Source organism: Hypanus sabinus, chromosome 2 (genome assembly GCF_030144855.1).
Source record: "Hypanus sabinus isolate sHypSab1 chromosome 2, sHypSab1.hap1, whole genome shotgun sequence".
Taxonomy (NCBI): domain Eukaryota; kingdom Metazoa; phylum Chordata; class Chondrichthyes; order Myliobatiformes; family Dasyatidae; genus Hypanus; species Hypanus sabinus.
The window spans coordinates 138,707,155-138,721,228 of NC_082707.1; the positions used below are offsets into that span (position 1 = coordinate 138,707,155).

Sequence of the window (14,074 nt, forward strand, 5' to 3'; positions counted from 1 at the left end):
TCAAATAAGAATTGTGATGATGGTTTGGAATACAAACACAAATGAACGTGAAGAGCAGAAATACTAGAGACTCAGCATATCGGACTAAGTCTGTTTAAAATCAGAAAAAATTAATGTTTCATCAAAACAGGGAAAAGTTACACATTAATGCAACATATCACATTTTACATGCTAGAAAATTTATTTCTTAGCATGTACATAATCAGGGGAACACAAGAAGGAAACAGCAAAAGAGAATGTATTTAAAAAAAGCATGGCAGTTAAGCAATAATAAAGGATTTACAGAGGCATGGTTCTGATGTGAAATTAATGAATTCAAATGTTAAAGCAGAATACCCAATTGAAAGAAAGAGGGTTTTTTTGGGGGGTTTTGTAGAAGTTCAGTGGAATTTTGACAAAGGCCAAGGTCAGAAAAGAAAATACATATACACCAAGTAAAGCAGACAGAAGCCTGAGGGGAAAGAGTGCAGGTGGTTGCAGGTACAAGTTAGAAAACCAGCAACATACAATCAGCCAGAACAAGTGATACAGCATTATACATAAAGTTAGTTAAATAAAAGCATTTTCCAGATGTTACAAACAATGCTTGTCTGTCATTTCGTGCTGCTGGTGGTGACTAGGGTGGCACACTAGTGTAGCGCTCAGCATAACGTTATCACAGCATCAGGAATCAGCTAATGGGGTGCAATTCCTGTCGCGGTCTGTAAGGTATATGTACGTTCTCTCTGTGACTGCGTGTACTTCTTCCAGGTGTTCCACTTTCTTTTTACAGTATAAAGACACACGGGTGAGGGTTAGCAAATTGTGGGCATGCTACGTTGGATGTGGAATTGTGGCAACACTTGCGGGCTGACCTCAGTGCATATTCAAACCATGTTGGTCGATGACGCACCACTGTATATTTTGATGTACACATAACAAGTAAAGGTAATCTTTATCTGAAAGAAAAGATAGTAAGAGATTTGAAAGTGGGGGGAGGGGGAAATCCGAAATGATTGGAGAAGACCGGAGGGGGAGGAGCTGTAAAGTTGATTTGCAAAAGGGATACACAGCTGGAGAAGGGAAAGGATCATGGGACGGGAGGCCGAGGGAGACAGAAAGGGGGAGGGGAGCACCAGAGGGAGATGGAGAACAGGCAAGGAATGATTGTGAGAGGAGCAGAGAGAGGAAAAAAAAAGAAAAAGTAAAAAAGAGAGGGGGGGGATAATAAATAAGGGATGGGGTAAGAAGGGGTATTAACGGAAGTTAGAGAAATCAATGTTCATGCCGTCAGGTTGGAGGCTACCCAGACGGAATATAAGGTGTTGTTCCTCCAACCTGAGTGTGGCTTCATCTTGACAGTAGAGGTGTAAAGGTATAGCCATCGGTACCCTTATGGGTCCCAGCTATGCCTGCCTTTTTGTTGGCTTTGTGGAACAGTCCATGCTCTAAGCCTATACGGGTATCTGTCCCCCACTTTTCCTTCGCTACATTGATGACTGCTTCCTGCACACATGCTGAGCTCGTTGACTTCATTAACTTTGCCTCCAACCTTCACCCTGCCCTCAAATTTACCTGGTCCATTTCCGACACCTCCCTCCCCTTTCTTGATCTATCTCCATCCCTGGAGACAGCTTATCTTACTGATATCTGCTAAGCCTACGGACTCTCACAGCTACCTGGACTATTTCTCTTCCCACCCTGTCTCTTGCAAAAATGCTACCCCCTTCTCACAATTCCTCCACCTCTGCTCTCAGGATGCTTTTCATTCCTGGACGAAGGAGATGTCTTCCCTTTTTAAAGAAAGAGGCTTCCCTTCCTCCATCATCACCTCTACTTTCAAACGCATCTCTCGCATTTCACTTACATTGCTCTCACCCCATCTTCCCGCCATCCCATTTGGGATAGGTTCCCCTTGTACTCACCCACCACGCCACTAGCCTCCGGGTCCAACTTCCACCACCTCTAACGGGATCCCACTACCAAGCACATCTTTCCCTCTCCCCCTCTTTCTGCTTATTGCTCCCTAAGCGACTCCCTTGTCCATTTGATTCCCCCCCCCCCCACCCCTTCCCACCGATCTCCCTCCCGGCACATATCCTGATGGCATGAACATTAATTTCTCTAACTTCCATTAATGACCCTCCTCCCCTTCTTACCCCATCCCTTATGTATTTATTATTTCCGCCCTCTCTCTGCCTCTCTCACAAACACTCCTTACCTGCTCTCCGTCTCCCTCTGGTGCTCCCCTCCCCCTTTCTTTCTCCCGAGGCCTCCCGTCCCACAATCCTCTCCCTTCTCCAGCTCTGTATCCCTTTTGCCAATCACCTTTCCAGCTCTCGGCTTCACCCCACCCCCTCCTGTCTTCTCCTATCATTTCGCATTTCCCCCTCCCCCTCTCAAATCTCTTACTATCTTTCCTTTCAGTTAGTCCTGACGAAGGATCTCAGCCCGAAACATCGACAGTGCTTCTCCTTATAGATGCTGCCTGGCCTGCTGCGTTCCACCAGCATTTTGTTGCTTGAATTTCCAGCATCTGCAGATTTCCTTGCGTTTGCGTAATCTTTATCATTAGTGGAAGTACTCTTTTCATTAATTAGTAATTTTAGTGGTTAAGTTTTTGTACTTCTGGTGTTAGCCAGCATACAAATTAGGCTACTTGTCTCCTTGAGACTGCTTTAGTGTTCAATAAAATTATGGCTGACCAAACTGAAAGCTGAACGTTACATCCCAGCCTCATGCTTATCAAATATTCAACCATGTACAGTACACAGATTCTGTTCCCACAGTTCCTGAAGGAAATGTCCAAACCTGGGATATATTTAAAAAACAAAATCGCCTCATGTCTGTCTTAAATATGCCATCCCTACTTTTAAACAGTGATTCCCAGTTCTAGATTCTTTCATGAGACAGTATCTTCTCTACACTCATTCTCTCAAAACTTTATGGAAACCTGCTTCAAATGAAGTAATCTATCACAATTCTAAACTCCACTGGCAGCAAAGCTAGCCTATCCAATCTTGCCTCATAGGACACTTCACCCATTTCAGATATTAGTTGACTAAATTTTCTCTGATCTGTGTCCTGTCATCCTTTAAAAGGAGACTAATACTAAACACCATGTTCCAGCTGAGGTCTCAACATGGCTTATACACTCAGTGGTCGCTTTATTAGAGACCTCCTGCACCTAATAAAGTGGCCACTGAGTATATGCTTGTGGTCTTCTGCTGCTGTAGCCAATACACTTCAAGGTTCAAAGTGTTGTCCATTCATAGATGCTCTTCTGCACACCACTGTTGTAACATATAGTTATTTGAGATACGGTCACCTTCCTGTCTCTCTCATTAGCAAGATGTTTTGACCCAGAGAATTCAGTGAACTGCTGCTCACTGGATGTTTTTCTTTGCTTATCATACGATTCCCTAGAGATGATATGTGTGAAAATCCAAGGAGATCAGCAGTTTCTGAGACACTCAAACCACCTAATCTGGAACCTACAATCATTCCACGGCAAAAGTCACTTAGATAATATTTCTTCCCCATTCTGATGTTTGGTTTGAACAACAACTGAACCATTTGACCATGTCTGCATGCTTTTATCCATTGGGGTGATTATGATTGGCTGATTAAATATCTGCATTAACAAATAGGTGTACATGTGTAACTAATAAAGTGGTCACAGTGTATAACTAAGGTATGACCTTGCTGCTTTTATCAATTCTCCCAGCATTATATGATAATATTCTGTTAACTTTCCCAATTACCCGATGCCTTTAGTGAATCATACTCTGGATCATCCAGATCCCTCTACACCACTGTGGTGAACTACATATACCTGTCTGGACACGCCCCCCCCCGCTGACTGCTCTTGTGGCTCCTCCCACAGACCTCGGTATAAAGGCGATTGAGGTCTGAGCCCGGCCTCTCAGTCTCCAGGATGTAGCATGGTGGTCAATTGCTGCTTGTTCTTTCTTCCAGTCAATAAAAGCCGATATCTCGCCTTCACATCTCAGAGAGTTATTGATGGTGCATCAACCACACAGCTCCGTATGGCTCACGATTAAGATAACATATTTCTTATTTTTCCTGTCAAAGTGCACAGCTGCACATTTTCCCACATTGTACTAATTTCCCAGAATTTTGCCATTCAGTTCACCATGTCTAATGTTAAACAACCATAAATATTATATACACACAGAAATAAATTGTACATATTATTCCAGGTGAGGAGAGGCCATAGGCAGACAGAAGGGGGAGGAGTGGAAGTAGCAAAGAGGTGGAAGTGACCAACGGCTGAAGATCTGCTTTCATTTTAGTCCAGCAGAGTGATAAAGGAACACAGATTAAATACTCAGCAAGACAGGTAGTGAATTCAGTGAAGAGAGAAAAAGATTACTCTTCTGTTTAAAGAAGAAAGAATCTTCTTTCAGTGGATAAAGTAAAATAGGGGGCTATGTGGGATGGAAGTATTAAATTGATCTTGTAGGTTAAAGGGTCAGCACAACATTATGAGCCGAAGGGCTTGTACTGTTCTGTATTCTATGTTCTACATAAATAACATAGACACAGTTGTGATAAAGCAGGTTACACATCTGGATTGCATAAAGGGTAAAATATATTCAGTTTGCAAAGTTAGTCATAGATGATAGCAAAAAGACAGAGGTTTTGTTCAATATGTGCCTGGATCTAACCCAAGGAACTCATGGATTCTGACCTCAGGATTATTACTATACCACCAAGAAAATCAGAGAAGCAAGCATGTGGTTAAAGAAGTGATAGTAGGAAACAGGAGCCTCATCTTCTGGGACAAAGCTTCCAATACACAAAGAAAGGAAATATACTATTGGCAAACACGAGGAAATCTGCAGATGCTGGAAATTCAAACAACACACACAAAATGCTGGTGGAACACAGCAGGCCAGGCAGCATCTATAGGAGAAGCACTGTCGACGTTTCGGGCCAAGACCCATTGTTTGGACGCTTTGCATGTGTAAAACAGCAGGTGGGAACGTTGGAGAGTCAGATCAAGTAAACTCTACAGTTGCATGGAATGTCAAGTACAAGCTAAACAAATTATTGGGACAAAAATGAAAATTGGAGAACATGACTGCAGCATTGCCGGAGGACTGGAAACTTCAAGAAATAAAACAGAAAAGAGCTGTAAATAAAGATGCAAATATCAATGAAGAGAGAAAACTTAATGAAAGGTAAACAGATGGTAAAGACATTTTGGCTTTAAATTTGTAATGGCAATTGCTGTAGATCTCTGAGAAATATGTAGGAAGACCTCCAGTGTCCTGGATGACTACACCTGCAAGAGCATACAGCCACAGCTTCTGACAGACAGTGTTAAAGAGATAGAGCTGGAACTGGATGAACTTCCGATCATTCGAGAGGCTGAGGGGTTGATAGGCAGTACATACAGGGAGGTAGTATCGAAAGTGCAGGTCACAGGTAAGTGACTGTCAGGAGGGGAAAATGAGATAGGCAACCAATGCAGAGCATCCCTATGGTAATTTAACTCAACAACAGGTATACAGCTGTGAATACTGTTGGAGGGAATGACTAGCAGAGGAAAGCCACAGTGGTCAAGTTACTAGGGCTCAGAAGGGGATTGGGGGGGGTGTGGAAAGAGAAGAGACAAGCTGTGGTAATAGGGGAACAGTAAGAAGATTCTGTAGACAAGAACAATATTTCTGGATAGTTTGTTACCAGGATTAGGGATACCTTCGATCAAGTCCACAGCATTAAGTGGGAGGGGTAGCAGCCAGAGGTCGTGGTCCACATAGATACTAACAACATGGGTAGGGGGGTGACGAAGTCCTGCAAAGAAAATTCAGGGGGTTAGGTGCTAAGGTCTTTGGGTTGAGATTCTAAACAGGAAAAAGGCCTATTTTGATAGTATCAGACAGGATCTGGCAAATATGGATTGGAACGGGTTGTTTTCTGGCAAAGGTGTACTTGGTAAGTGGGAACCCTTCAAAAGATGACATTTTGTGAGTACAGAGTTTGTATGTTCCTGTCAGAATGGTTTAGGGAACCTTGATTTTTGAGAGATACCGAGGCTCTGGTTAAGAAAAAGAAGAGGTGCATAGCAGGTATAGGCAAGCAGGAACAAATGAGGTACTGGAGGCATACAAGAAATGCAAACAAAACACTTAAGAAGGAAATCAGCAGGGCTAAATGAAGACATGAGTTTGCTCTAGCAGACAAGGTGAAGGACAATCCTAAGGGCTTCTACAGATATATTAAGAGCAAAAGGACAGGAAGTGACAAAATTGGTCCTCTGAAAGATCAGAACGGTAATCTATGCAAGCAGCCAAAAGAGATGGGGAGGTCTTAAGTGGTTTTTTTTCGCATCTGTATTTACTCCAAAGAGAACACAGAATCTATGTAAGTGAGGCACAGCAGTAGCAAGGTCATGGACCCTAGACACATTACAGAGGAGGTGCTTGTTTCCATTTATCTTAAAATACTCAATTGTTTAGTCTGTTAATAGAGTTTTCATAATTTTGTGTTTCTAGCCATATAGTACATGATGCCAACTATGCTAGTGTCATTTGCAGAAGTATGTGGCATTCGATCCCATTACATTAGTTATTGATAAAGTGGTGAGTACTTGAGATCCCAAAAGAAAGTTTTAAAGGCTGGTGTGAGCTTGATCAATGAATCAGAAAGTCACCATGATTCAAGAATTATTAGAGGCCACCACATACTCAGCTCACTAACAAGCCTGCAAACCAATTGTGATTTAAGCAATCTGGCTTCTGGCAAATCGTCCCTTCTCACAGGCAAGCCAGCAAGGCCAGGCAATGTACCTAAAGTGCATCTAAATCCACTAGTATGACTGTGAATGGGCTGGATGCAACTATTGAAGATTTTGTTTTTACTGCGTCCCTTTTTCATAGTAACACCCACAACGACACAACTACGAAAGGTTTTCCATGTCAATCATACGGGAAGAAGAATACAAAAAAATACACCATACAACTGGATTTACCCTCTTTTAAAATACTTAATTATTTCACCCACTGGGAATAAAATTTATCTATCTATTTCATCAGCCTCATACTTCATCTGAACTTCATCCTTTGATGAAGGCAGAACAGTGGATGGAGTATCTGGATTATATAAAAACAAACACGAGCAGATCTGCAGATGCTGGAAATCCAAGCAACACACAGAAACAGCTGCAGGAACTCAGCAGGCCAGGCAGCATTGATGGAAATGAGTAAACAGTCGATGACCCTTCATCAGTCCTGTCGGGTAAACAACAATTTTTGTTGACTGGAGATAACGGTCTCCCTTTGGGGGCTTTGCTGCTGCTTGGTGGGTGATGGGCACTGATGCTTTTTGCTGAAAACGGATGTGGGGATGGGGGAGGTTGATGTGTTAATGCAGCTTCTGCAGGGAGGAGGGAGAGGCTCTGGGGCTCTAATGTTGTTCTGTCATTCATTCTTTTGGGGCTCCTCTGTTTTTTGTGGATGTCTACAATGACAAGTATTTCAGGTTGTATACTGTGTACATTCTTCAATAATAAACAGAACCATTTGAATCAGTGTTTGATGGTCTGTATGCTTTCCGGAAGGTGAAGTAGTAGCAATGAATGGTCTCATGCTAAGAGTAACATTTATGATGGAGAATGACCTCTTCAATGTGAAGGATGGTAGGAACAAATGCACGGACTATAGCATTGTAGATCTAGGAGACTGGGTTGAAGCAGAGTATGGGAAGTAGGTCCACCACAGTCAAGTCATTTACATCATCAGTGGAAGGAACTTCTCTAAAGGGGAAAGATTTAAATAAGAAGCACTGGTATTGAAGGTGGTATAATATGATGAAACATAAGGGAAACAGAAGCTGGGAGAAAGAAATACTGCATTTAGAGAAAGTGAGCTGGGAAGATATGCAGTAATAGATATTGGTTGATAGCCAATTAAGCAAAATGTAAATGGTTCACTGCCCTCTTAAACAGAATCAGAGACTGCAAGTTAACCAAATCTTTTCCATACTTAATGCTCAATAAATTCAGTGCTTTACTTAATATTATATCCCAATGAACCATGCCCTTACTCATGGACATTCTTGCAGAATGTACTGTAATATGTAATGAACAAGTGCAAGAACCTGGAAATACAATATGAGCAGGGATGTACCAAGAATTAAGAAAATATGTAACCTTCACTCAGTTTAATTTTAAAATGCAAGCTAGTGTGTTGATAAATTCTAAATGTGTTGTGCAACGGAAAAGAAAACATTCAATGGTTTTACCAAATGATGCAATCCTGAAAGATGTCATCCTTCTGTAATGAGTAAGTTCTGTGATAATTCATGTTCAAATAAGATATTGATTTTATCCCCAAAGGCAATACAAATTTTGTTTTGAATATTTTATACATGCATCAAATGACAAAGAAGTTTATATCAGTGGGAGAACAAAAAACCCTAAGATTTTCTGTACCACAAGACTTTTAAAAGTATTGAATTCTCAGAATTGAAAAGAGCTTTCTACCAATATAAACATGAAATTATTGAAAGATACCACTTCTTTGCAAGGAATAGACCAAGTAATCTGTAATTTATCTTCCTTCTGGAGTGGAATGCTTTTTGCACATCACATACCTGCTTCCCCCAACTCCATTTCTTTCATATGTAAACCACCTCTTAGGTTTGGTTCCTTATGCTTCACTTTAAATCTCTGAAGACAAGACTCACATATGTAATCTCAGGATATGAGAGGTTTTACAGAAGCAACTATTATAAAGGTATTTTTCCAGCTACTTATGCTATAAAATATTAATCACAAGTTTCTATGTGTACTGTATGTAAGAGTATTAGGTATCTGATTTCCTGTCTAGTCCTAAATCAATATAAGATAACATGCACGGCATCAATCATTTCAGCTCTTTCTTCAGCCTTACAGATACGTTGCATTTTCTGTACTTTCCGACAAAGTGAACTGTTGTGGATTACATGGTTTCCAATCAAATTTTTACCTAAAAATGATAGGTTTTTTCTCTGTAGCTTTTCACGAAGCAGAATTTCATATTCTTGTCCAATGGCACTATAGGTAGTAAGTTAAGGAAGCAGCAGATGTCATTGCACAAGACCATAGCAACTGAGTTTGAACCAGTGGGTTTGCAGCAGTTATTATTTTGAACTGTACATTCCTTTGGAATAAAAAGTCAACCCATGTTAGCATTTTGTGGATTATGTAAGCTGCTTTAAATTCACAAAAAATGTCTCATTTGACACTAAATAAGATTGATTTCAGAAGTATTTCTAAATTAATAATAATGTCACTGTAAGCTTACTTAATATTATTTCAATAGAAATAATGAAAATAAACAATAAAATATTAATAATGTAGAGAAATTTTCAAAATAAATACTCTAAAGTGGAATATAAATATTGGAGGAAGGGACTGAAAGAAGAAAGCAGTTCTAGGGAGAAAATTAAAATGGTGGTGGTGGTAATGCCCAAGGAGGGAACCCATTCTTTTGTTCAAAATGGGGTGAAGCATTTTGGAGAGGGGATCTTAAGACAGATCAATGGGATGGCAGTAAAAGGGGTGGGAACACTATGCCAATCACTAAGGATACTAAGTTAAAGTAGTAATCTGTTTTAAGGATGATGAACATTTCAGATTCTCCACACCATACCCAGGCCTCACGTCTGTAATAATTTTGTATGAATACATTAATTGATCACTTGTGCAAATCTGTGTGTGTGGCAACCTTCATTCATGTTTGTCACAGGCTGAGTATTCTTCCAAATGCATAGGACATGCAAGTAATATGTCTTGTAATAGCACCACAATGCAATAGTTTGAAAATTACCACTGTTCTGTCTTTGCTATATTCCAGGCTGAAAGGATCATGGAGATGATGACTACATTTAAAGAGAAACTGCCCTTTAATTAAATCAGAACCATCATAATCAATGTGACCATCTACTTTGCTTTGGTTAATTTCTCAAATATTATTATTTAAAATCATGAACTCTAATAATATCACCAGGGATAAAAAGCTCTGAGGATTTACTGAGAGACATAATTAAGGGAATTGCATTTGGAGCCAAAATGATAGTATTGTTATAGTAGAGTATTACATTATTGAGCTGTATATTAGTTAGGTAAGTTTTTCTTCCTCCTGCAAAATATTATTCGCATTCACTATTTAAGCGATTTAAAGAAAACCACAAAATGAAAATGAAAATTTGGAAGCAGGGCCATTGAACACTGTTAAGGCAGAGATAGATAAGACTGTTGATAAAGCAAGGAGTGAAAGATAACTGATGCAAGCAGGAATCTGGAGACGAGGTCATAAATCAGTTTAGCCATCAGTTCACTAAGTAGCTGAGCAGGCTTGAGGGACTGAGTGGCCTAAACCCCCTCCTATCTTGTACATCTGTATCAACAAAATATTCACTTGTTATTTTAGGGCCTTCTGGAGAAAATCATAATACATAACCATTTATTGCATTGCATGAAGTCTTTCTGTCCCAAATTCATTGAGGTAATTCATGTGAATGATCTTCTGCACAGTATATTTTAGTCTGTGAATAGAAGTGATAACTAGTATGGTCAATGGAAACTATAATGAATAATACTCATATACTACTTATCTGATGTGTTTTTATTGGGAAAAAAAAAATCAATTGTCATTCAAGATAAGCAGGAAACATGTTCCTACCATGAAATAATTTAAGATGTGGGTGGGGAGTAGGGGATTTCTAAAACTACTCAGGATCAAGTATACTGCTGTTAATTTATCAATCACTGTGATTCATTTCACTCTGCTCCACTGATGCACAACTGATTCCCACATCCCATTTCTTGAAGGCCACAACAATATATCATTCCCACAAACCTGCTTTTTGTAATACAATTTGTTAACCTGGATTTGCACAGATGCTCTGTTTTGTGGAATTATAACTTTCCGAAGAAAAAACCTTCTCAACACTCTCAACTTCAAGACTTGGTCAAGAAGGAATAATCACTATCAGAAATAGGTCAGAATAGGGAAAACCTCAGAAACAGCTGCTACTTGCACTGGGGGAAAAAAATTCAAGTTGTACACTGCTACTGTATTACCATTGTCTGAAATAGACCATGTTAAAACAGGTTACATTGTAGACATAAGCAAAAAGATTAAGGATATTTAGATACAACACATGCAGATTAAAACTGTGTTCAAGAATACCAATATGCAACAATCTCACAGACAGTGCATCCTTGCCTAGGCATAAAAGTATCCTGCTACATAAACACAAAAGTTGAGTGTTTAATGAAAAGTAATGACTTTGATAACTAACATCTCAAACATATTTCTTACAGCAATTATGCAAGGTTAATGCATTTACTATACACTCAGTGGCCATTTTATTAAGTACTCCTGTACACCTGCTCGTTAATAGGAATATCTAATCAGTCAATCACGTGGCAACAACTCAAAGCATAAAAGCACGCAGACATGGTGAAGAGGCTCAGTTGTTGTTCAGACCAAAGGTCAGAATGGGGAAGAAATGTGATCTAAGTGTCCTTAACTGTGGAATAATTGTTGGTGCCAGAAGAGGTTGTTTGAGCAACTCAAAAACTGTTGATCTGGGATTTTCACACATACCAGCCTCCTAAGTTTACACAGAATGGTGCTTAAAACAAAAGAAAACATCCAATTTTGTGGGTAAAAATGCCTTGTTAATGAGAGGTCAAAGGAGAATGGCCAGACTAGTTTACACTGACTGAAGGTGACAGTAACTCAAATAGCCATGCATTACAGCAGTTGCCTGCAGAAGAGTATCCCTGAATGCCAACATGTTGAACCTTGAAACGGAAGGGCTACAGCAGCACAAGACCACACTCAGTTCTATACCTGTGGCCACTTTTTTCCTTTTTTCTTTAGGTACAGGAGGCAACTAAGTGGCCACTAAGTGTATGCTAATTAGATCTGTAATGTATTTACAGCTCTTCTTTGACTTATGAAAGTAAAACACTTCCGGAAAATATCTTAGAAAGCAATACTTTGTAAAAAGAGGCTCAGCATAAAACATTATGGGAATTTTTGTACAACATATTTCTTTACACAGCAAGTGAAGTGCTCCTGGTTACAGTGAAAAATAGCTTTGTAAATCAAAGCAATGCACTCCAAACTGTTAATGATATTATAGGAACAACTCATTAATAGAACTTCTATAAATTGTATTAATACCTGTATTAATCTTAGTCTTTAAAAACTGATGCTGCTAAGAAAAGCTACTTAGAATGAATTTGAACTAGTGGCAGATGCTGGATTAATACAAAATTATAAACCGTTATTAATAACAGGGTTGCCATATCGCAATGATTAAATGACAGTGCCTCATTCAACCTTCATTTTCATAGTGCAAGATAGCAGTTATATTACTGTATCTATAACATAACTGATAGTTTCAGTGCATGCATTCCTGAAAGGGAGAGATTTCTGATGGAAACATGTTCATAGACTCTTGAACTTATGTAAACTCTTGGCATTATTATGCAATGCTCTATTTCCTGCTGTGGCCCTGACCATCATGGTCATGGTCAAATCAACACTTTCTATCACTGAGTTTCAGAAAGGCATTCTTGTGTATGCTGACTCATAAAATTTCTTCCCTTGTCACTGACGCTTTTCACCCCCAATCCCTCTTCTGTCAATTGCAAAAACTCAGTAAATTGTACAAAACTCTGTTTTGTTTCTTTTAAACAACTAAACTAAACCATGCCTATTATACCTTTATCCATACTCAAAGCTGAGTTGAAAGTCTAGCAAATTAATTGTAATACGTAACCTGATTCCTGCAATCAATCTTCTTAAAAGGTAGAACTGATGAACTTTATTAATTGTACCACAGTAATATGTTAAAGATTAAAGAGGTCAATTCTACTGCCATTTCCTTTCACAAAAGCATCACATTGTCCACAATGATACTTTTGCAGTTATGAATAAGGTTTTCAGTGACCCTAGTTGATTGAAAGTACAAGGATAGGGTATGAAACACATGTTTTGTGAAGCAGAACTTGATGTCAGGTTAAGCTAGACACATCTCATCTACAAAGTCATAGCTCGTCAATTTCAGTCCTAAATTTTATGGAAAAAGATACTGTTTGATGCAGTCTACCAATGGTCCATAACAGCAGTCGTTCACTGTGCACTGCAAGCAAACAAGAGATGAAAAAGTGCATTAAATATGTAGTGTCAGATAATCCACTGGTAAATCAGGTAACTATTATGGCAAATAGTTTTCCGAGAACTGCAATTACAATTTACAGTTTCTGAGTATGGTTCAAAAGACTGTCAAGGACTGTTCAATTTTAAAATATAGAAAATAAAGCAGGCATGGCTTGTATGTACAATAAAGAAGGCTATTAAAATGGAAAAAAAAGCTTTTATAGGCAAATAGTTTATTGGCTTCCCTATGAACTCTGATCTATACAGAAGTTTACAGTGACAATAATTAAATGAAATATAAAATCTTTTACTTTAGCTGCAAGAGTGTGAACCACTATTAAACATAAAATGCCATTGGAAAAGATAACTGTGATTAATACAGTACCTGATAAACTTGATTAGCTAGAACCCTGTCAGGAATCTGAGATGGGTCCCTTAACATGCCATTTATGACAGGCTTGGTTGCTAGATAGGAATAGAAAAAAAGTTAATATATTGTGCTGGTTTATTTTAGATTACAGATAAAGAACTGAATTTATCTTGCATTATACAGTATATGAATAGGTTTGCAATGCCTCTCAGGTTTTTGTTCTCATGAAATCAATACTATTTAACTCGTTTTGGTAGAACAAAGGCAAGTTAATCTGTAATAACCTACAAAGGTATACATTAAAAGCATCAATCTGTGCCAATATCAGAATACCAAATCCAACTTAAAAGTGCGGAAAGAGTGGGTGGAATTCTCCAACATTCTTTATAATTATAATAAATCAGGCATGATAAATTCCCATGACTTTGGTATGCATTGTTTTGCTTTTCAAATACTTAGCACCAAGAAATTTTCATATGGTTTGTGGTTATGACATAGCTAACAAAGCAATTCTTTTCAGATAAGTGCATATGCA

The 14,074-nt window shown here is 38.9% G+C and overlaps 1 protein-coding gene across 4 annotated transcripts in view; it reads right to left on the reverse strand.

Moving 5' to 3' along the window:
• cdin1 (CDAN1 interacting nuclease 1) overlaps positions 1–14,074 on the reverse strand; it is a 165,719-nt gene that overhangs the window by 78,289 nt on the left and 73,356 nt on the right. For all 4 annotated transcript variants that reach the window (XM_059955833.1, XM_059955814.1, XM_059955842.1 and 1 more), the window contains 3 exons: positions 13,555–13,634; positions 13,103–13,152; positions 8,976–9,043 (listed from right to left, as the gene is read on the reverse strand). In XM_059955833.1, the coding sequence (XP_059811816.1) occupies positions 8,976–9,043; positions 13,103–13,152; positions 13,555–13,634 (198 nt within the window). The remainder of the gene's footprint in view (positions 1–8,975; positions 9,044–13,102; positions 13,153–13,554; positions 13,635–14,074) is intronic.